This window comes from Amphibalanus amphitrite, unplaced genomic scaffold, assembly GCF_019059575.1.
Source record: "Amphibalanus amphitrite isolate SeventyFive unplaced genomic scaffold, NRLGWU_Aamphi_draft 000102F_arrow, whole genome shotgun sequence".
In the NCBI taxonomy this organism is placed as follows: domain Eukaryota; kingdom Metazoa; phylum Arthropoda; class Thecostraca; order Balanomorpha; family Balanidae; genus Amphibalanus; species Amphibalanus amphitrite.
The window spans coordinates 809916-832922 of NW_024881597.1; the positions used below are offsets into that span (position 1 = coordinate 809916).

At 48.2% G+C, this 23007-nt stretch overlaps 1 protein-coding gene and 1 long non-coding RNA gene across 2 annotated transcripts in view; one reads left to right on the forward strand and one right to left on the reverse strand.

The window, feature by feature from the left end:
* The window catches only part of LOC122380622 (nephrin-like), a 147193-nt gene that overhangs the window by 24303 nt on the left and 99883 nt on the right, over window positions 1-23007 (reverse strand). Inside the window, exons 4-9 of the mRNA XM_043363952.1 lie at window positions 8306-8413; window positions 6448-6654; window positions 5432-5583; window positions 5017-5161; window positions 3440-3570; window positions 978-1149 (exon numbers count right to left, since the gene is read on the reverse strand). Of these exons, the coding sequence (XP_043219887.1) occupies window positions 978-1149; window positions 3440-3570; window positions 5017-5161; window positions 5432-5583; window positions 6448-6654; window positions 8306-8413 (915 nt within the window). The remainder of the gene's footprint in view (window positions 1-977; window positions 1150-3439; window positions 3571-5016; window positions 5162-5431; window positions 5584-6447; window positions 6655-8305; window positions 8414-23007) is intronic.
* On the forward strand, window positions 12250-14556 carry LOC122380623. Its single transcript, XR_006256356.1, has 3 exons — window positions 12250-12280; window positions 13915-14095; window positions 14516-14556. It is a non-coding gene; the product is annotated as an uncharacterized LOC122380623 (long non-coding RNA).

The window sequence follows — 23007 nt, forward strand, 5'->3', positions numbered from 1 at the left end:
GCACGAACGACAACTGAAATAACACCGGTTATATATTCACGTAGAACAAGTTGCTTTTTCCCTAACTAGGGAACTCGCTAAAATTAAGACTGGCTAAATATTTACGCAGGATAACTGGCTCCGCCTCTTCGCCAACTTAAGGACCCGCCAATCCATGCACCTAGCCGCCAGCGCCAACTGATGACGTCACTCGAACGGGCGACGGTATGAATAGTTCCACACTTAGGAAACTCGCGGCCGGGACGAGGTCGTAAATGTGCTGCCGCCAGATGCGACCCCGGGGAGCAGACAAATGTCTCCGTGGGACCGGCGAGCGATGTGTTGTCGCCCTCTGACTCCCCCGGGGACAGGGGGAGGGGGGCGTAGGGAGAGGAGGCAGGCGCCACCCCGGCCCTGGCCAGCCATGCTCGCCTTGGATTGGTTCGACAAGGTGTTCGCTCTCTCTCTCTCTCTCTCTCTCTCTCTCTCTCTCTCTCTCTCTCTCTCTCTCTCTCTCTCTCTCTCTCTCTCTCTCTCTCTCTCTCTCTCTCGCTCTCTCTCTCTCCCTCTCTCTCTCCCTCTATCTCCCTCTAGCCCTCTCCTCTCTCTCTCTCTCTCTCTCTCTCTCTCTCTCTTTCTCTCTCTCTCTCTCTCTCTCTCTCTCTCTCTCTCTCTCTCTCTCTCTCTCTCTCTCCCTCCCTCCCTCCCTCCCTCCCTCCCTCTGCCATCTCTCTCTCTCTCTCTCTCTCTCTCTCTCTCTCTCTCTCTCTCTCTCTCTCTCCCTCCCTCCCTCCCTCCCTCTGCCATCTCTCTCTCTCTCTCTCTCTCTCTCTCTCTCTCTCTCTCTCTCTCTCTCCCTCCCTCCCTCTGCCAATGCTCACATCTCACGGTGGATGACTGACGGGCTAACTCCTCTCTCTCTCTCTCTCTCTCTCTCTCTCTCTCTCTCTCTCTCTCTATCCCTCTCTTCCTCCCTCCCCCTCTCTCTCGATACTCACATCTCACGGTAAGGCTGACCGGCCGGCTGACGCCCTCTCCCTCTGGATTGACCGCGCGGCAGACGTATCTTCCTGCAGAGCGACGAGTCAGGTTTCGGATGACCAGGGTGTCCCCGTTGATACTGATGATGTCGCCGACACCAGCGCGAGGACTGGGCACCACGGCTTGGTCCTGAAACACAGCGTTCGTCTCACTGTTGCTGAATGACTTATTTGATGTATGTAGACTGCAGAGACACTGTTCACAATCAATCAATGCTCGTATATACCTAACCAGATTTGGTGTCTCTCAGAGCCTTGCTCAGTTTTACTACATTTTGAGAGATCATACATTTCTCATCCATAATTTTATGGAACTTATAACAGGGTCGGTCCAGAAGAAACATCGTTTAGTGTGACGGACATCGTGGAATGCAAACCGGTATTTGCACTTGGCCAGAAAACGTGTAGCCATGTACCGGTCCACAGCAAACATGAAGATAAAATAACAAGCCCGACGTTTTTTACGTTTAAAATGCATTTGGGCAAGCATTGCACGGTTGTGCTTATTTTGTGAGCAAATACACTGTCTGATCTCCAGTGCTATTGGCTGACCGCTGTTGTCTGTTCCTAGTTATCTGAGTGCCTCGCAATTTCTTAGGAAGTTATCTAATGTACAAAGAGAAGTAAATCAAACACAAACTGAAGAAGACTCCTTTTAGATATACCAGCTGAGCTTGTTGCGCTTGTTCGCAATTATCTTCGTAACACTGTCTTCCAATTTCTGAGTATATTTTTGTCGTCTTTCTTTTCCGAGCTCGCTCGCGGATTCTCTTTGTGCTTCGCACGCGAGCCGGATGGACACTAATAAAAAGGCCATCTAATCTAGCGTCGGTCGGCACATCAGCAGCGCGCGGCGTAAAGGTGGCGTGACAGACCGCCCGGGGTCGCAGCCGACAGTGAAGCGGGATGTAAGGGCCGCACCAGACGGCGGGGCGTTAGAGCCGCCCAAGACGGCGGGATATTAGGGTCGCATCAGACGGTGGGGGTTTTATATCTGCACCAGACTTATGAGTCGTGCAAGAGGGCGGGATGTTAGGTCTGCACTAGCCAGTTGCGTACAAAACAGTGATGGCGGATCTTAACCCGCGCCCGGCTGGGGGTCCTGGATTTCCACGCCCTGCTGGGGGGGGGGGGGTGTTTGAACACCCCCCCCCCTTCTAACTCGGCTCCTGGGCCACGTAGCGATACGCGGAAGTCGGCGTTCAAAAGAGCGTCAAAAATAATGAGAAAATCACTTCGGTCAATTTTTTGGTCAGGCCAAAGGTCAGGTCACCAGAGGTCATTGAAGGCAAAATTTTGCCGATTTCCAGGTCGAATGTCGACAATATCCAGGAAACCAACGCATAACTCGGGAACCAATTGAGCTACAGCGCCGCGGAAAAGCGCATTCGATAGCCCTATTAACGCCCTTTCTGAGTAACTTCCTCAGATTTGACCTAACGTAAACGGTTTTGCCTGCAGGGGGCAAAAACTGCAAAAATAGCCGATTTTTTCGGAAACAGTTTTTCTGCAATAACTTTTGACCCAAGCCTTGTACGAGCTTACTTTTACCGGCATCGTGTTCCTCTCGTCAAGACGCATCGAATTAACTATAACTTGACCTTGAAAGGTCAACTTGAAAATTTGACCTCAGGTCAAGGTCATGACCTGACCGGAAAGGGTCATGTTGCATATCAGTCGATCCGTATCGTCGAGCTAAACACATCTGAGGCGTTTTCATCGCTCTAGCGTGCCTCTATCAAAAGTTATTTGCGAAAAACTGTTAAATACCATTCGTGACCTAAGATGACCTCAGGGCATAAACAGGGGTCACGGACACCATTTTCATGTTCAGTGTGTCTAAACTACTTGTAATTCAGTGTTTGGGAGTGTTTATAATGTCTTTCGTCCAAAAGAGGCGCATTTCAATTTTCTCCCATTGACTTATAATGGGGAGGTCGCAAAATTGACCTGACCTTAGGTCATCGATATCAAAATTCTGAGATAAACATTTTGTACATGCTATTGCTCTTAGCAATCGCTGAAAGTTTCAAAGCGATCGGTCACTCGGTGTAGCTATGACAGACATTGTAACTTTTTATGAGGTGAGGTCACTTCAAGTGACCTGGTGACCTGACCTTGAATGACCTTGGCCTGAAATTTTCACAACATGTGTAGAATTGATGTATGATAAGGTGTACCAAAAACGGCGGCGCGATATTCGCGAAAAACCACAAGGGGGGGTGTTCAAACACCCCCCCCCCCCCCCCCAGCAGGGCGCGGGTTAACAGGACTGCGTGGTATTAGATCCATCCCAGGCACTAGGAGCCCTACAAGACCGCGCGGTGTCTCAGTCTCATATGAAGGTGCCTTTTCAGCATAGCCTGAAGTTGGGTGCACGCTGAGTACCCAGCTCCTAAGACACACGCTGTGTTACTCACGTTGTGCAGCCAGCTGACGCTGTAGGCGGCGGGGTTGGCGGTGATGGAGCACTCGAAGTAGACGTTGGTGCCCTCCTTGATGTCCTCGGGGTCGAGGATGCTTCCCAGACGGGCGGACACCTTTGGCCGGACTGCGAGAGGGGGAGGGGGTAGAAAGGTAAGCAATCTTTACTGGTGAACGCTACGAACAATGCAAATCAATACAGCCGAGATATTTGGTTTTAATAACTTTTTGACTTTAGCGTAGTCTGAAAGGAAAATGGAAACCAAATATTCTCATTAAACAAGAGGAATATAAAAATGACACTACGCCAACGTCATTTGTCAAGTGCAGTTTCATCGTCTGTTGCAGATACAACGCCCACAGGGGATGTGACTTCCTGTTTTAATATTGTGCCTATTTTGTCCCAATCACGTATTTTTCATACGCAGATTTAATTAATGAACGTGTGTCACAGACATTCCCATTGATTTTCTTTTTTTGTGAGCGAGGAAAACGTCATAAAATGAGTTATTGGTTCTTCCCCTAGCATTCGTGATAAACGTTCAAAGGATTCTTTGTGACCAAAGTAGAGTGATTTGACTGCCTTATAATTCGACCCTCAACTCAAACGGCCTACTTAGGAAGGGAAGTAAAGTGAAGGTAATTGGCAGACACATCACTGAACTATGAGTCCGATTAGCGGCCCTTAGGCGGTCGTACGGCCGCTCTATTTGACTCAATCGGGCAATGCACGTCCCACTGCAGTGAGCCTTCAAGGTCGCAGAAATAACTGCCAGACGGAAAACATTGCATCGGAGGGATGCCGCTATGGCATGCACTGTTTCCGAAGCGTTCGCTCCTGCTGTCCTGGACCAATCCACAACTCTCCGGCCTATAGGTCCCGGAGGAGAGACAGGCGGGGGAGGGAGTTACCGGGGGGGGGGAGGGTGAGTTAATGACGCGGAGAGGACCGGCGGGTGCGAGCTGCGAATGGATCACCGGATACGGGCCCGGTCCACCGATCCGTCTCCGCCTTCCCCACGGACCAGCGGGCCACGCCGTCGGCCCGCAGAGACCCCATCTATCCGTCCCCGTCCCGTAACTAAAGGACCCGCGCTGGGTCCGCCCACACACTGCAATAACAGCGGCGAGTGATTCGACTGCGACACCCATCGACATACATACTGCAGGGAAGACCATGTGTTGACTGTCTCTCGGCCAACCGGCAGCTATGTACACTTATAATCATTCAACTTGCTGTAGCGATTTAGAGCTCAAGTTGATTGACGTCACATTGTCGATACTTCTATATAACGCCTAGTGTGTGAATTATGATGTCCTACCGCCGACATGCACATGTCATATTCATTTTCACCTAAAATGTACATCAAAGACTCGGGGCTCATTTCATATGTCAAGATCTGACGCTCAATGTCCGATTGATGTTCAAATATGACGTTCAGTGTTCTGTGATACATCTGACATAGAGTGTTCTCCAGATACTCACATTTGACGTTAAGTTTTCTGACGATGCTGAGATCCGACGTTCGATGTTGTGTGATACATCTAGAGTTCGACATCCTGTGATACTCACATCTGACGTTGAGCTTTCTCGTGTCCTTCATGGTGCCCCCGGTGACGTGTCGGTTCTCTGCGCGGCAGCTGAGGTTGCGCTCGTTGTCCGAGGCACGCGGCGTGAACATCAGCGTGCTGCTGCTGATGTTGCCCTGCTCAGTCTCCTGAGAAGCCGCACATCAAAGCAGGAGTTAGCCACCATCTCAACAGTCAACACATCCACCTGTGCGTCGATTACTGACTTATTTAACGCTGATGTTACGGATGGCGCGATTTTATTATGGATATTAAACCACCAAATCGAATCCCGTGTGCCGGGACCGGTCACCCCGTGCGCGAGACTCAAACTAACTGACCGTGCGGTCAGTTAGTTTGGGGACCATGCTCTTTTCGTAATAGATTTCAATATGCGCCAGCTGGCAGCGTTCACTTACCGTCAGTGCTCCGTCGAGCAGCACTTCTCCCAGCCACCAGGACAGCATGGCTGGCGGCCGGGAGCCGTAGGCCCGGCACACCAGGCTATAGGAACTGCCTGCCTGCAGTGACGACTTGGCGGAGCCCAGGATGGCCACAGACATCGGGCGGACTGGAACGGAGCGCACAACGGTCAGGATGTAGACGAAGACGTGGCGAACATACGTATGTGTCACCCACAAATGGCCTAACTAATCGAGCATACACTCGCAGTTGAATGTGGGCAGTTATTCACAAATGATTGAAGTCTGAAGTGTTGTTGCGGGCCTGTAATAAAACAATAGTTTAAAAAGCTTGCAATTCTCCCAAAATTAAGTAACATCTTTGGAAAAGCAATACTAAACGCACACATATCGAACTGCAGAGCTGATTGTCGTCAAACATTGCAAACTCAGTAAGCCACTTTCTACGGATTGGGTCAAACGGATGTAATTGGCATCAAATAACCCGTGAGTACATACGTATTGCGCTGTACGGTCTATGAAAAACACAATCACCTATAACAGCTGTGTTATTTCAGCCAACCTTGAAAAACACACATTTAAAATTGGGAAATATGGCTGCCGGCAGGGCTCACACTTGGCAGTGAGAAGGCGTGGAAGCACCACCCAGGGATCACAGGATAAACAAGTATATGGCGGCACGAGCTAATCAGGAGTTACTGCCGGGCGGGGCACCAAAACACGGCACGCTTATCCCTCCCGAAACGATGCATAGCCCGGATCATCGGTCATGCACAACAGCAGTCTTTGATCACGAGCTCAGCAGTCGGTGCTGGCTTCTCCGGAGGCCCACGTTCTTAGAGAAGATGCTAGTAGGGTTAGACCGTAGAATTTCGCCCGAAAATGATCTGTAACTGCGCTCTGCAAACGACCGCCGATCACTTTATTTGTGGTTGGGTTAAAAATACGAAAGGCGCTTCAGTAGTATCTTCGCTCCTACGCTCGCGTCGTTCCCATTGTATATCATCACTCACAGTTGATGTCAATAATGACGTCGTTGGTGGCAGGCGAGCTGATGTTGTTATTTGCCGCCGAGCAGACCAAGCTCGAGTGCAGGTCATCCCGTCCCAGAGGCGGCAGTCGCAGCACGTTCGTCACCTGACCCGAGCCCTGGTCACCGCTGTCCGTGTCGTCCAATAGGCGGCCGTCTCGTAACCACGTGACGCGCGGCGGCGGCCGGCCTGCAGATCAGAGCGGGGTCACGTGACATAAGGGGTTCTGCTGACACCTTAGACAAGAACCCAAACCAGCTTTTCATCATAAATAGTGGCTTACTGGTTGTCCTGTCGGATGTCCGTTGTCGCGTTTTTTTTTTTCTCCTCGGACCCTGTGGTCCTTTCTCTGTCTGTCTCACTTAGTCGGATGCATTTTGTAAGCACCCGGTTAAAAGGTTTTATGAACCATCAAGCAGCAATTCTTGTTATATGCGAAACTGGAAAAGCAGTCATTTGAGATATCTGCAGTTTTTAAAACCTCTCGCGAAACGGTTAATTTGTGAGATGCTTTAGAGTAACTTGCCATTAAAAACATTATACAGAAAAAGGACATGTGAGTCATAATTTCGAAAGCCCTCGTTAAGGTCGGGTTTACTTAGCCCCATGCGTCATATCGTGTCAGAAGTTCAAACTCCCATGACAAATCAGCCTATTCGAGCGACTTCCAATAGCTCCGAAAGAACCGCGACCGTCCAGCGGCCCGGTTCGAGCTCAAATTGCAGCCGACGGCACTTAGTGACGCCGGGCACCCGTTCCCGGTAATTTGATGTCGGCACTCCATTTCGGTAATACTGGCAGACGCCTTCTTGGATGGGTGACCTTCAAAGCCACGGACCAGGCCCCAGATGGGGTCATGGCGAGCGGGCGCTCTCAGCCGGCGCGAAAGGGTAACGCTGAAAGAGCATTATAAAGCTTTGTCGAGTGGCGCCGACATATACCGACAGACAGTTTATGCAGCAGAAGAAAACGAAACGGTAAGTGCTTTTGATGGAACAATCGCAGCGTGGTTGAAAGCTACGATGGTGAGAGGTAAAGTGACTGAACGCACCGTCAGCACGTTGTTAAAAGCTGATACAGCTCCGTTTCGTGGAACCAAGAGAGCCGCAATTTATCTGCTCCGCTAGTAGTTTAGCAGAATCGTTTCGTCTATAGGTTATGAAATTCCTCGAGATAAGTAACCTTCTAAAGCTACTCAATCTGACCGCCCTGCTCGAGGGAGACTCACGTCCTCTGACGAGACAGATGAGCTCACTCGAGGGGCAGACTCACCTCCTCTGGCGAGACAGGTGATCTCAAGCCAGTTTCGAGAGAGGAACTCACCTCCCCTGATCAGACCGGTGAGCTCCAGCCGGTGTTTCGGGACATACTCACCTCCTCTGGCGAGACTGGTGAGCTCGAGACGTGTCTCGAGAGTAACTCACCTCCCCTGGCGAGACAGGTCAGCTTGAGACGTTGCCTCGAAAGTAACTCACCTTCCCTGGCGAGACAGGTGATCTCAAACCAGTTTCGAGGGACAGACTCACCTCCCCTGGCGAGACTAGTGAGCTCGAGACGTGTCTCGAGAGGAACTCACCCACTCTGGCGAGCCAGCCAGGTGAGCTCGAGACGATGTCCCGGGACAGACTCACCTCCTCTGGCGAGACAGGTGATCTCAAGCCAGTTTCGAGGGACATACTCACCTCCCCTGGCGAGACTAGTGAGCTCGAGACGAACTCACGTCCTCTGGCGAGACAGATGAGCTCGAGAGAGGAATTCACCTCCTCTGGCGAGACAGGTCAGCTCGAGAGAGGAACTCACTTCCTCTGGCGAGACAGGTCAGCTCGAGAGAGGAACTCACCTCCTCTGGCGAGACAGGTCAGCTCGAGCCGGTCTCCCTCCTGCAGAGGCCCCACCCGACCAGACACCGGCCTGCTGTTGAAGATGATAACCGGCCGCTCTGGTGGAACTGAAAACAAACAGAAACGTGAATGGCCGTCAGCCGGGCAGGCGGGGTAGTGAACACCCGTAGGTGCCACACAAAGAGGCAGAGACGGAGAGAAAATAGGTCACCACGCACATTACCCGTTGTACCAGGTTATACAAAATAAGAACGTGTGGCGAACAGTTTATGGTTTTGCTCACTTTGAGATGTAAGAAAGGCATAATTGAGACGTAACAGCACTCTAAAAATCTTAAGTCCTACATTTATGCATGTGCCTTGATGAAGGTGTTTCGCAATGCGCAATGTTTTTTTTCAGTTCACTCGCATTAGACTTTGAGACCATTATAGCTTCAATAAACTTTATGCAAAAAAGATCATTTATGATGTGCATTCAATTGTCAAACAGCGGGATTTTTTAAACTAACATTAGCTGAGTGTGTCCAAAGCAAAAATGCCTATTCAGTTAAAATTTAAAGAACAAAGTCAACGAAACGCCAGCGCAAGACCCACGGCCTCGTTCACATGATGCTCGAATGTGCCCCCCCCCCCCCACCCCACCGACAGCTCCGTGTGAATGGCATGCTGTCGTCTCATCGACTCTGTGCCAGGAACGGGAAATACCCAATGCGAGGGCTTCCGTCACGGTTTGCACATTCGTAAATCACTCACTTAATATTTACGATGGCCAGGAACTCGGTAAATCCTTGTCGGCTAACGGTCGACTCGCACGCAAATGCGCTACATTTCAGTAGGGCGCGCCCCGTGGTAAAGCTGAGGAGGTACTGACCGTCTCCGATACTTTTTTAGGTAACTCCTAACGCTGACGCGATGCATGACTTCAGGATTGAATTCTGCTCTCTGAGACATGAAGCGTCACTTCATACCAGACGTGCCGGACACGTCTTTTACACATGGCTGTTATAAAACTCACTGCATTTCATCGGGAAAATAGACGAATGGGGGTTTAGTTGGATTCATTGAGAGCCTCGTGAGGCATTGACAAAGAAACGTCGGCAACCGCTGTCCTATCCAGGTCATTAAGCCGGGACAATAACGAGAAAGCCGGTTTCCAAATCACTCACACCTGTTATCACCGTAGACTAAAGTTCAACAAAAATGTCTCTAATAAAGTCTTATAACTTTCTCTTATATATAAACGCTGCCAGCATGTCACCTCCGTGTATCCCTGGTTTACCACATGCCGAGATATCCCTTTAACACTAGCACGTGCATTTGGGAAATGGCTTCGGCCCGCCTCGGCTAATGTTGAAGGTATTTGGGAAACGATTCGGCCCTAGGGCTTTTTGATTTTCCCAGACAAAGTTTTGCTGAATATTCTGAGCGGAAGAACCAATTTCAAAGAAGATATTTACGAATTGTGTGTTCACTAACAGCAACAGCAAAAGTGAGTGACTGCGTGTTTACATACTTTTGCTGTCAACGTAATTCAACTAAACAAGGTTATCGTTCCAATGCCAATGTATTTATTGCTGCAGAACATGTTCGGAATAATAATTATTTCTACATAATGCACGCAAGAAAACGAACAATTTAAATGCGTGAAGCATCTTAACGTGCCACAATGAAACATTTGATATTGTTCCAGCTGGGATCCAAGACGCGTTTGATTCAGCGTTTCACCCAATTTTTAGTTTTCATCACGGTTTCCTCACTCCTGCTGGACTCCATGTCTTTATTCTAACTTCTGGCGCTTCACCATCTTCATCCTCAGCTTTTTCAAACCCTAAATAAGGGGGAAGTAGGAATTTCATCTTTCATACTCAACGCAGCCTAATAATGAAAAACAAAAAATAATAATCATGGTGACTATAAATATGAACATAGTATTGATATAATATTAACACAATATTAAGATTAAAGTGTAAAATAGGGTAGGGTGGGGTAATTTGAACATGTGGGGCAATTTGAACATAGTGTGAATAACACAAAATTACTGAAAATCCATAAGTCGCATGACAATAAGACCAATGAGAGAAATTATCGTAACTAAAAGGGCTATCATATGAACGGGGTTTAAAGTTTCAGGGAATGAAGATGTTGACGCACAGTGTAAAAAATCAATTTCGCAAGGAAAAACGCCTAACAACACGTCATTGCAACTTCATTGCAGAGCAAAATCTTGCATTGCTAGCGCCTAATACGCAACGGCTTTTGTTGTATAATGACCTAATCAGTGCCTTCAATCCAAGAAATTTGCTTTTGAACCCTGTTTTTTAAAATGGCAAAATAACTTTTAGCGTGGGGTAATTTGAACATAGTGTGAGAATTTGAATGAAGACAGGGATAGCTCCGAAAAATACAAAGCTCCCAGTTTTTTTTTGCCAATATTTTCGACCCAAGGCAGTAGCAGATAAGTGATGCCAGTTTTAAAATATTTACGTCTAATATCCGTCTAATGTCCGGCATTTTTGTTGATTTTCCGTCCAAAAATGTTAGTCAACTATTTGTCCAAATATGTCCGAAAATTTATGCAGCTATCAACACTCAAAACCGTCATTTATATTGCTTATCATGTAATTTTACCAGCCGAAAAGTTTTCATTATATTGAGAGCTTAACAAGCTTTCCATTCGCCAATCAATGCTATGCACGACTACTTTATAAAAAGCGCTGAAGTGTAGCAAGCCATCGTCCAATGTTGTCCAGTCTGCTACCTTTGTCCAACCAATTCCGAATTGGACATTGGACAAAATCAGAACTCCAAATGTCCAGGTTTCGATTGGCACCACTTTAACAGATGTAGTACGGTTGGGAGAGTTTTTATCGAACAAAAATGATAGACGTTCTGTTAATTGAAAAGGGGCGAATTCTGTCAACTGACCGGTGTGCAGCGTGCAGATATTGATACTCTGCAACTGTTATTTTTGCTGTTGTGTTGATTTTTCAAGTGAAGGTATGTTTAGAATTGTTCTGCCTATTTGTTTATGGGTCAAACAACATCGGTGCTGGCGAGACTATCGTTTTTATGACAGGTAAAGGCAGTATGTTCAAATTACCCCACGGTGGGGCAATTTGAACACACCGTGACTTGGTGGAGAAGTGAGGCTATGCTATTCAAGGTATGCTCGGCTCGTCCAAAAATGAGGCTTGCATGGTGAAAGCAAGTGACACTTGCGCTACTGAAGCAGTTTTTCTTCATCCAGGGTTGAACTGGAATTTGGTACAATGGAGAAGACGTAAAAATATGTTCAAATTACCCCACACTACCCTATCAAATGAATATGATATTAACTATTGCGCCAGTACGGCATGTGGTAAATCTCTTCCCAACCTTGGGCTGTGAAAATGCAGTTTTATTCACGGTCATAGAATACTAAGGTAACACGGAGCCGAAGCTTCAAGCCAGGGGACACGGGAGGCATGCCGTCAGCTGTCCATTTATAAACAATCGGTTTCTTTGACTTAATTTCTAATGTTTTTCTGATGTTTTGCATCAATGAGGTACATCAAAAATTAAGTTTTATTTTTTATGAGGTCGAAAATATTTTGTTGTCCAAACTATCCCCGTTTAAAGAAAATAGACAAGGGGAGAGTTTACCCAGGACCCTATGGAGAGAGTTTACCCAGGGCCCTATGGGAGAGAGTTAACACGTGCCTCTATGGGGCGAATTCGATGCAACAATGGCGCAGTAGCGACATTACTCTTGTTCGATGTCTTTCGGGCGACAAAGCTTCTACGCCGTTCGGCCAATCACATTCCATAATTGCAGCCGAGCCCCCGTTGACCTAGAACAGGATTGGCCGGACGACGTACAATCTTCGTCGTCTGAGAGACATCGAACGAGGGGTACATCGACTGAATATACATTGCGATTCAATATTCAGTATTTTATGACCGTGATTGCAATTTGCATTTGAGCTCAGCAGTCGAGTAAGTTGTGCCAAAAATACCAGAAGCGATATCCTATATACGGCCTTGACCAGAAATGTTGCATGCCCTGGATGCAGAAAAACAAGATTGAGATGAGTGGATCAAGATGTATCTTTCGTGCAGATGTATCAAGATGTACCTTTCACTAAAGATCCATGCATTGCATGTGAGGTTCCAGTGAAATTTGAATTCGATAGGTAGCTATTTTTGTTTTTGCTTTGATACTTGTGGTAAGGAAACATGATTATGGTTGCATGAGCCGCCCACTGCTCGTTGCTGTCTTGTCTCGGGCTCGATATCCGATCACCATTCTTAAATAGCTCACCCCATATGGAAATCAGGTTTCAGGAGGCCACTAGGCCTGTGGGGCCTGGTCTCAATGAGCTCCCAGTGCTAAGGACAGTCAGGCTCGACCCCCACCGGACACGATTTGGTAGCCGAGGTCTGTGACGTCAGCCGGGCGTGAAGTTTTCCCTTCACCATAGGCTTTACACACAAACTGGCCGAAGTTCATGCCAGGATAGCCCAGCCTGAAAGTGCAAAAATGATTGAATTTTGCCCTCATTAGATTTACTGCTTCATTTTATAACTAAAAACGTCCGTTATTAGGCCTCAATGAAGGTACAAAGTACTCAAAATCGAAATTCAAGAAGATGCTGTCCGAGCACAATCTGGTAACATCACGTGACTTCTTTTCAGCAGGTTATAGATAATTTCAGGATATATTCACACGATTGCTGCCTAAAACATCATAAATAATACATTTGCAACATTCATTACTTCCGTTTAAGTCATAACCTTGCAAAATGCAAAGTGTACCATAGTAGTCACGTGACCAAAGGTATAACAGGGGGTTGGGACAAACACTCGAAGGATTTCGAGTTTATTAATTAAATTATATAATTTTCATGGTTGGACTGAGAGATTGTATTTTTTCCTAATGGCATACAAATTTTCGTATGTAAAATATTTTCTTTACGGGTGAAATTCTCCATATAAGAAATATCAGTGACGTCACCAGGGCTTTACTCCACCTTTACTCAAAACATCGGACCTACCTGTTTCTTATAGGTATCTTGGTCAGGCTCATATGTTGGGTAAGGTCAGGTTCAGGTAGGCCGGTATGCACTCTGCATAGCATGGCAATTTCGACAAGATCTCGTCTGTGCTGGCTTGTCCGGCTGGTGAGGCTTTGGTGTGGCGTTGATTTAGCTTGGTGCAGTGCGGATTTTGTGTAGCGCGGTGCGGATCTGGCCTGGTGTGGTCAGGTGGTGGGGGATGTAGTGTAGTGCATTTTAAATGTGGCTTGGTGATGGACATGACGGACCCAACAAAATGGATGGCCAAAATTGAAAAAAAGCATTAATGGAGCTTTAACATGCAATTTAGTGTGCTCTCGGGCTGATAGGTGTGCGGTGGTCAGAACGGACTGTGCCAGTGCTGGTGCCTGGTGGTCCCACCAATCACGAGGGTCATCTCCTGTTGTGACCCAGGGGGTCTAGTCAAAACCTTACCTATTTCTGCTAACCTAAACCTATTTCTTACAAATTAGGTAAAAATGTGATTATGGTATAATGATAAAATGATTCAAAAGTCTTCATTTCACTCATATATTAAACCTGGCCCTTTTTCAGGCGCAAGCTTTGGATGAACTTCTGCTTCTGCAGTCGGCATTCTTACAGGAGAACCCAAGATTCACTGTACCTGTATGCATTTCAAAACTGAATAATTGATAGCAACAAGTCAATATTTGAAGTTGCAGCCAAATGGTGTGGCTTCTCTGCTGCAAGAGCTACATGTCACCATTGAAGCAAGGTAAGTGTTAAAAGAAATAGTTCACCTTCTGTGAGTAATTTGATTAATAAAATTCAAAAAGATGTGTTAAAATATGATGAATAAAATTTAAATGTATTCTAACTTGGAATTACACACTTCTTCTAAAGGGATTTCATTATTGTAATGATTAGAGTTATGAACACTAACAGCTGAACAACCTATCAGCTGCAAGGGATTCTGCTCCTGTAAGTGCTCTCATCGCTGATTGGCCACTGTGTGTGTTGAAGAGGTTTCTGCTTGCTGTAAATGAGCACTAGAACATGAATTTAAGCACCAATATTCACCGATAAAAGGTGAATGTCTCAAACGGTTCAAATATAGGGCATACACAAATCTGCTCTATCAGACTGCTATCTCAGTTTAAAATCCCATGTTAAAGGTGAACTATTTCCTCGACAGGACCAGCTCGACTCCTGCAGTAGGAGTCCAGCCTCGTCCAGTCGTCGCCGCTCGCCAAGACCAGCCGGACTCCTGCAATAGGGGTCCAGGCTGACCCGTTCGTCCAGTAACCGCCGCTCGTCAGCACCAGCTGGGCTCCTGTAGTAGGGGTCCAGCCTCGTCCAGTCGCCGCCGCTCGCCAAGACCAGCTGGGCTCCTGTAGTATGGGGCTAGGATGGCCCGTTCATCAACCGGTCCTGAAGTCACATCGCTGTCAGCCAGCCGAACCCAGTAAATAAGTCACCAACCCTGAATGTTGCCAGCCAAAGTCGGCAGTTTCCTTCGGACAGTCATCTCACCAGTGTTGTACAGTGTACGAAGTTAGTGACGCAGTTAAATGCGTCAATTAAATGCGAGGACGTGCGCTTGTATGCAGCGTTTTGTCATGTTGAGCTGCAAGGGTGTCGATTTTCACCGAATTGAGGGTGCCCACTGCCCGGGCGCAGCAAATCCGCCGCCGCCTCAGCGGTGACCTGACCCGCACCGTCTGTTGGGGCTCCAAAGCCAAGCCAGCCGAGCCGGCGGGGAATTTAAAGAGCTTGAGTACCCCCAACCCGGCGGAAATTGACACCTATGTTGAGCTGTATGGATGCGTTTTAGCCTTCCGCCGTGGTGGTAAATAGCAGCCTACATGCAGAATTAGGCAGGCTTATTGGCGGGCTCATTATTGGATTCATTGTGTCACGTTTGTCGGCACGTGTAAGATGTGCTTAACTGCCATTGGCTCTCGGCCTGGCGACTTCTGGGGACCACGTAATGGGGATGACAATTGGGATCCTGTGCCTTAACCCGCGCCCGGCTGGGGGTCCTGGATTTCCACGCCCTGCTGGGGGGGGGGGGTGTTTGAACACCCCCCCTTCTAACTCGGCTCCTGGGCCACGTAGCGATACGCGGAAGGCGGCGTTCGAAAGAGCGTCAAAAATAATGAGGAAATCACTTCGGTCAATTTTTTGGTCAGGTCAAAGGTCAGGTCACCAGAGGTCATTGAAGGCAAATTTTCGCCGATTTCCAGGTCGAATGTCGAAAATTTCCAAGAAGCCAACGCATAACTCGGGAACCAATAGAGCTACAGCGCCGCGGAAAAGCGCATTCGATAGCCCTATTAACGCCCTTTCTGAGTAATTTTCTCAGATTTGACCTAACGTCAACGGTTTTGCCTGCAGGGGGCAAAAACTGCAAAAATAGCCGATTTTTTCGGAAACAGTTTTTCTGCAATAACTTTTGACCCAAGCATTGTACGAGCTTACTTTTACCGGCATCGTGTTCCTCTCGTCAAGACGCATCGAACGAACTATAATTTGACCTTGAAAGGTCAACTTGAAAATTTGACCTCAGGTCAAGGTCATGACCTGACCGGAAAGGGTCATGTTGCATATCAGTCGATCCGTATCGTCGAGCTGAACACATCTAAGGCGTTTTCATCGCTCTAGCATGCCTCTATCAAAAGTTATTTGCGAAAAACTGTTAGATACCATTCGTGACCTAGGATGACCTCAGGGCATAAACAGGGGTCACAGACACCATTTTCATGTTCAGTGTGTCTAAACCACTTGTAATTCAGTGTTTGGAAGTGTTTATAATGTCTTTCGTCCAAAACAGGCGCATTTCAATTTTCTCCCATTGACTTATAATGGTGAGGTCGCAAAATTGACCTGACCTTAGGTCATCGATATCAAAATTCTGAGATATACATTTTGTACATGCTAATGCTCTTAGCAATCGCTGAAAGTTTCAAAGCGATCGGTCACTCGGTGTAGCTATGACAGACATTGAAACTTTTTATGAGGTGAGGTCACTTCGAGTGACCTGGTGACTAGGGTTGTTCAAAAAAACCGAATTTTGGAAAAGTATATGGGCTCATGGCTCATGTGGTGCGGTATTCTTTTCTGAGACCAATGATGCCCTTTTTACTGAAAAGTATTAACTGTTAGGGGCTCCTCAAACGGCTTAAAGAGGACCATGTTACGCCCGCCGACCGACCGGTGTCAATAAGGGCGAGAGTTAAACGCCGCACGGCGGCGGCAGCGCCTTATCGGCACCGCGCGCCACGACATCTGCCGGGCGGCCGGCTGGGCGGTGGGAAGTTATAAGTGCGTGGTCTTATTGCACACGATCGGGGTGAGCTATCCCATGTTTTCGGGGCGGAAAGTTTCAGTGCAGCATCGGTGCGTCTGCCACGGTGGTCTATGTCGATGGTATAGAAAATAACTCAAGCAGAGCTCAGAAAAGAATGAATGATTCCGGGTAGTTGCCTCGAAACAATCCGTTTCAAGAATACAGCTGCCTTCTTTACGTACCGTATCACTTGTTAATTCTTCAAAAAGCAAACTCTGAGCAATAACACACCTCTTTGCGTTGCTGTTGACAATTTACGTTAGTTTTTGACGGTGGCTCGCACCCCCAATATGCTGCCGCGCAACTTTATTCCAACGGCGAAACGGCAACTTCGCGAGAATCGAAAATTCACGATATACTTACAGCAGGGGCTGGCAATGCAGTATGCACAAGGACAGAATATGGAGGAGACCCGACAGTCATCGGCCCAAGTTTGGGGGTGGCTTTGACGAGCATATGCGTCACCAATGTCATTATTCAGATACGTTGATGTCAGATGCTGGGGCAACAGAATCGACGCCAGGTGTAACCTAGATTAGCGGGTCGAAAGAAAACATAACATGTCTGGGAATGACAGAGTGGCCACCCTGACAGTGTGACGAAGTGAGACATGAGTAGAGACATTAGCCGGAGTACCTACTCTTATAAATCAAGCGCCGTTTATCCAATCCTTCGAGCATAAGCGACGCCGGCAGTCCGGCCAGGGCGGCCGTGCCCACCGATGCCGATCAAGACCCGAATCCAGACCCGGCATAGAACACAGCTCTGCCCTGACGTGACACATTACCCCGGTGTGTCACTCATGACGGATAGACCAATGCAGGAGCCTTGCCAGCTCCTGTTGTACCTACTTCGTTAAATTTTCGATTCTCGCTAAGTTGCCGTTTCGTCGTTGGAAAAGAGTTACGCGGCAGCATATTGGGGCTGCGAGCCACCGTCCAAAAGCAACTTAAATTGTCAACAGCAATGCAAAGAAGTCTGTTATTGCTCAGAGCTTGCTTTTTGAAGAATTAACAAGTGATACAGTACGTTAAGAAGGCAGCTGTATTCTTGAAACGGATTATTTCGAGGCAACTACCCGGAATCATTCATTCTTTTCTGAGCTCTGCTTGAGTTATTTTCTATACCATCGACACAGACCACCGTGGCAGACGCACCGATGCTGCACTGAAACTTTCCGCCCCGAAAACATGGGATAGCTCACCCCGATCGTGTGCAATAAGACCACGCACTTATAACTTCCCACCGCCAGCCGGCCGCCCGGCAGATGTCGTGGCGCGCGGTGCCAATAAGGCGCTGCCGCCACCGTGCGGCGTCGAATTCTCGCCCTTATTGACACCGGCCGGTCGGCGGGCGTAACATGGTCCTCTTTAAGCCGTTTGAGCAGCGCCTAGCAGTAATACTTTTCCGAAAAAAGGGTATCATTGGACTCAGAAAAGAATACCGCACCACATGAGCCATGAGCCCATATACTTTTCCAAAATTCGGTTTTTTTGAACAACCCTACTGGTGACCTGACCTTGAATGATCTTGGTCTGAAATTTTCACAACATGTGTAGAATTGATGTATGATAAGGTGTACCAAAAACGGCGGCGCTCCGCGCCGCCGTTTTTGAGATATTCGCGAAAAACCACAGGGGGGGGGGGTGTTCAAACACCCCCCCCCCCCCCCAGCAGGGCGCGGGTTAAGCCGGCCATTTACGTCCATGGCTATTAGAGGTGGCAAAATGTGGACCCGAGGACCCGGTCCAAAGAACCAGTCTGGACCCATATGGGTCCAGACCGGTTCCTGGAAATTTTTCTGACGGGTCCAACCGGGTCCTACCATAAACTATACATCTTGCACACTACACATTATTACAAAATATGAAGGGAATTAAGTGAATGTTACTTTGCACACAATAGCTCATGAGTATTCCCAGTGGGAAATAGGCTGTTTTACATGATGCAACTAATGATTCCTACAAGTAGTTTGTATTAATTGACTTTTGGGGAACGGGTCCAACTGGTTCCGGTTCCAACTAAGACCGGGTCCGACTGGTTCCAGAAATGTTCAGCCGGGTCTGGTTCGAGTCTGGTTCCCAAAATTTTCATCTTTTGCCACCTCTAATGGCTATATACCCCCGTACTAGGGCTAGTTATGACGTATATAGGGATCCACGAGATCTTTTTTGATGAATGGGTTGTGATTGTTGAGATCCGCGTGTAACGTCACTGTTTGGCCGGTCTGCTCTCAAACGGGTCGTCTTTACTCATATTTATTTACATGAACGCTTTGCATGGTCCAGTGGTTTATATAGACATCTTCCTTGCACTAGCTAGTTTTATGTGGCCAGGTTGATTGCCTGTCAGCGCGGTCACGCTGTCGTCTTTCGATTGGTGCGCTTAAATGCGGCGAGATAAATATAGGATTTCCTTTGATGCTATTTAGTACCTGCGCCCAGCTCAACTGGGGAAGGGGGGGGGGCACTGCCGACTTTTGGTCCCATTCTTTCCATGTAACGCCCATAGAGCCCATGTTAAAATGCCAAAATCAAAGGGGGACACGGTGCCCCGGTGCCCTCCCCGTTCCGCCGCCTATGCGCGAAAGTAGCAACTACCAACAGTTTCCAGTTGTTTGTGTCCCAATGTTTTTTATGAGTTGGACGATTGGGCTTTTCCCATCACTCATAGGTTATGCAATTATTTTGTTAAACGCTCTAAAATTGTTTCTCTACAAGTCATTAGAGCTTAGAAGCAAATAGATATTGGTGGATACGATCTCAAGGGGGCCGATAAGAAGGAAGAGCGCGCGGCGCAATGATTGTGGAGCACGGCACACGATTAATGTGAGGCGCATTTAAGCGAGAAATAACTTTATTGAGCAGAAATGAGCAGAGTACCAGCATTGAAACTGCACCAGTACCAGCATTGAAACTAAATATAAGATATCTCAGAAGGTTGCGCTTTTGGGGTGAGTTGTGGTGCTTTACGCCGTACATCATGCTTAATGAATGTGACCGTCGTGTTTGTGGGATCCCCGTCGGTACGACTCAGCCCCACAAATCGTGGTATCATAAAGATAATCTTCGCCTCCGGTTATCATTTTGATATATCTACGAAACGGGTGCTGGGTGGTACACGAAAGCAGCTTTTTCAGGTGAGTTGAAAGGGGAAGAGGTTCTTTGAATTACCATTTCGGACCATGGTTCTAAAAAGCGCTAGTTTAAAACTATTGTTATAATTCCTATCGTAAACCATCGGACGCTCGACGCTGCATTGGCATCCTCGGCGAGCGATTACCGGCACATCGTACCAATTGGTACGATGTGCCGGTAATCGCTCGACGAGAATGATAACGTGGCAGGTTTACTGATATGTAGGATTATCAAATAAATGTAATAGAAACGATATTAAATCCACTACCTCTTTAGAAGCTCTTGAAATAAACCTGGCTATCTGGTTGTCGAAGCCAGGCAAACTATATGCTTGGAATGGCTAAATGTCCATTGTACATGACATCATTAAATTGAATTATTTTCCTTCTTAGCACTTAAAATACATTTCAGCGACACAAAACTCCCAAAAGTCTGATATCCTGCCCGTGGTATCGTGGTACGATCGGCGAGTACCTTCCTACGCAATGTCCATGGCTATGCGAAGTCTAAGGTTGGCATACATGGCCTTGGGTTGGCCTGTTTATCCTATTTCATATCGTATCTATGAAAATAAAGTGTTCACGATCGCATAGCCAAACTGAGAACAAAATATTTATTTGCAAAACTCCAGCAATACCCCTCGCTTGATACTATAAAAAAATATTGCACACGATCATGCAAAGCCGTGAATCCTACCGCCTTCATTTAGCGCCGGCGTTCCCGCGTTAATAATTTCTCCTGAATCGGAGGACCAATAATCAGCTGACGCACCGTTGTTTTGATGTCGGCGGACCGTGCCAGCCTGGTTTTATTCACCTCGGTTTTTGGCTACGGACCTCGTGCCTACCGGCACTCGGTCCTCCGCACAAAAACCTCGGTGAATAAAACGCATTTTCCCAGCCCCGGTCGGGAATATATAATCCCTGTGGATATTCAAGGTCAGGGCCCAATCTCACCAAGTGCGGTCACTGGCGGTCGCAGCCGCTCGCAAAAGGGGGGGCCAAAGTCACACTCGCGGGACATAACATTTATCAGTCACGGGGGGGGGGGTGATCGGCTAATTTTTTACGTCCACGAGGCGCCGCGCAGTTGGCATTACTTATGCTTCATCCACCTCATTCTTGCGTGAAATCTTTAAGCTCAATTTAAGGCAAAAGCACCAGTTCCATTTCCCGTCCCACGGTGTTTCCACCGGTCGGGGCACTGCACCATGGCGACGGATCGGTGTAGCATATACTGGAAGGTCGGGCACGCGGATTCATGACCTTACCACAATAAAACTATTCGGAAAAGTACGGATACCTCTTGCTTTGAACAAGCATGTGAAACCCAGAGATCATTTTCAGACTATGACATTTACCCATATAGCTGTTTGGCGGCGGGAGAGAACAGGTACACCGACCTCTGGAGACCCCCGGCCCCACAGGTTCCTGGTTTTCAAAATTGGCATCTGAGGGCCGCGCACGACTCGCGCGGGGCCTCGCAACGGCTCTATTGGGGCTCACTCAACCTGCCTTATAGTCCTACTGCTAAAAAGACTGGCCCTGAGCCCTAAGGACTTCATCAGTCTCTGCCAACCCCAGGACCCACACCGGCTCATGGGGTCCCGACGTCGAAATATGAGGGAATCTGCGCGGGACCATCAGGACGTAAAGTAATCTCGATCAGGACCAACGTACGGCTGTGCAGGAGTCTGCGTGAGCCCTGTGATCTTCAGAAGCCCACCCATGTATGTTTTCACTTAGAGGCCAGTTTAGGGCCCTCAGAGACCAGTACAGGGCCTGCAAACTGCAAAGGCCAGTAGTTTGAGACCATCAGAGACCGAGTTGGGCTCTCGGAGGCTTATGTGGGTCCTACTCATTACAGGCCAACATGGGACCCTCAGAGGTCAGCGTGGGGCCCTAAAAGACCGGAATGAGCCGTCGTTGGAACCCAGAGGCCAGCAGAGGGCCCTCAAAGGCCAAGATGGGCCCTCCTCAGAGGCCAATGCAGGCCCTTAGAGGCCAGCATCGGGTCTTCAGCAGCCAATGCGGGACCCTCATTGGCACCTAAATGTTCGTCTTGGGGCACCAGAGACAGCAATAAGGCCACTAGAGACCGGTGTGAGACCCTCAGACGCCGGTTGGGGCCCCTGAGGCCGGTAAGGGGTCCTCATAGGTCAGATGTGGGGCCTCAGAGGTCGATGTGGGCTCTTAGCGGTCAACGTGGGCGCTTGACCGCCACTGAAGTTCCCTCAGAGGTCAGTGTTGGACGCTCAAAGACCGGTGTGGGCGTGTTTTTTTTAGCCTCGTGACGATCGAATCAGGGCCAGGGTCCCATACACCTATGGGGGCCCATCGGTTGCTTGAGGGGGGGGGGGCAAATGATATGATGGCCCCCTTTATGTGCCTTGGGAGGGCATGGCCCTGATGCCCCCCGCCACCGCCACTGTGTACACATTACATACAGGCCTCTGAAATTACATACTAGCTAATGCAAACTCTATGCAGGCCCCGGAGATCCCACGCTAATCCTTAAGAAACCAAGCCGGCATACGGCGTCACCACCAGGCTTCTGAGGTGCACAGCACCAACCCATGAGGTCTTACTTTAGTGTCTTAGAGCCACGCTCCTTTGGCAGGGCCCACCCGCCACTGCCGAAGAGGTCTCATGCCAGCCATTGCTGGGCCTACGAGAGCCCCAAATAAACCCACGCTGATATTCCATGTAAGATGCGGCCATACTCGTGAACCGGTGCCAGCGACGCTGACCGCCAAATTGACAGAATACGAAACTGAGCCCACTCATGAGTGAAATTTACGTCCTTTGATGGCGCAAGAAAGAAAATGAAACATACAAAAAGCTTTTCTAGGACTTTTGTTCGATCTGAAAGGTGGGGCCAAAAGATAGTATGGCCCCACCTTTCAGCACCAAAGGGGGGGCCATGGCCCCCGTGGCCCCCCCCCCTGGGACCGCCAGTGAGTGCGGTAAACTCAATTTGGGGTAAAATACCAAACTACCCCACTCCGTAACTACAAAATACTGTCCCAAAATTAAGTTTACATAACTTGGTGAGATTGGGCCAAGTGCCCAACCTCACCAAGCTAGTTTAACTAATTTCGGGGTAGTATTTTTGTAGTTATGGAGTGGGGTAGTTTGGTATTTTACCCCAAATTCAGTTTACCGCACTTGGTGAGATTGGGCCCAGGTGTTGAGTGTACGG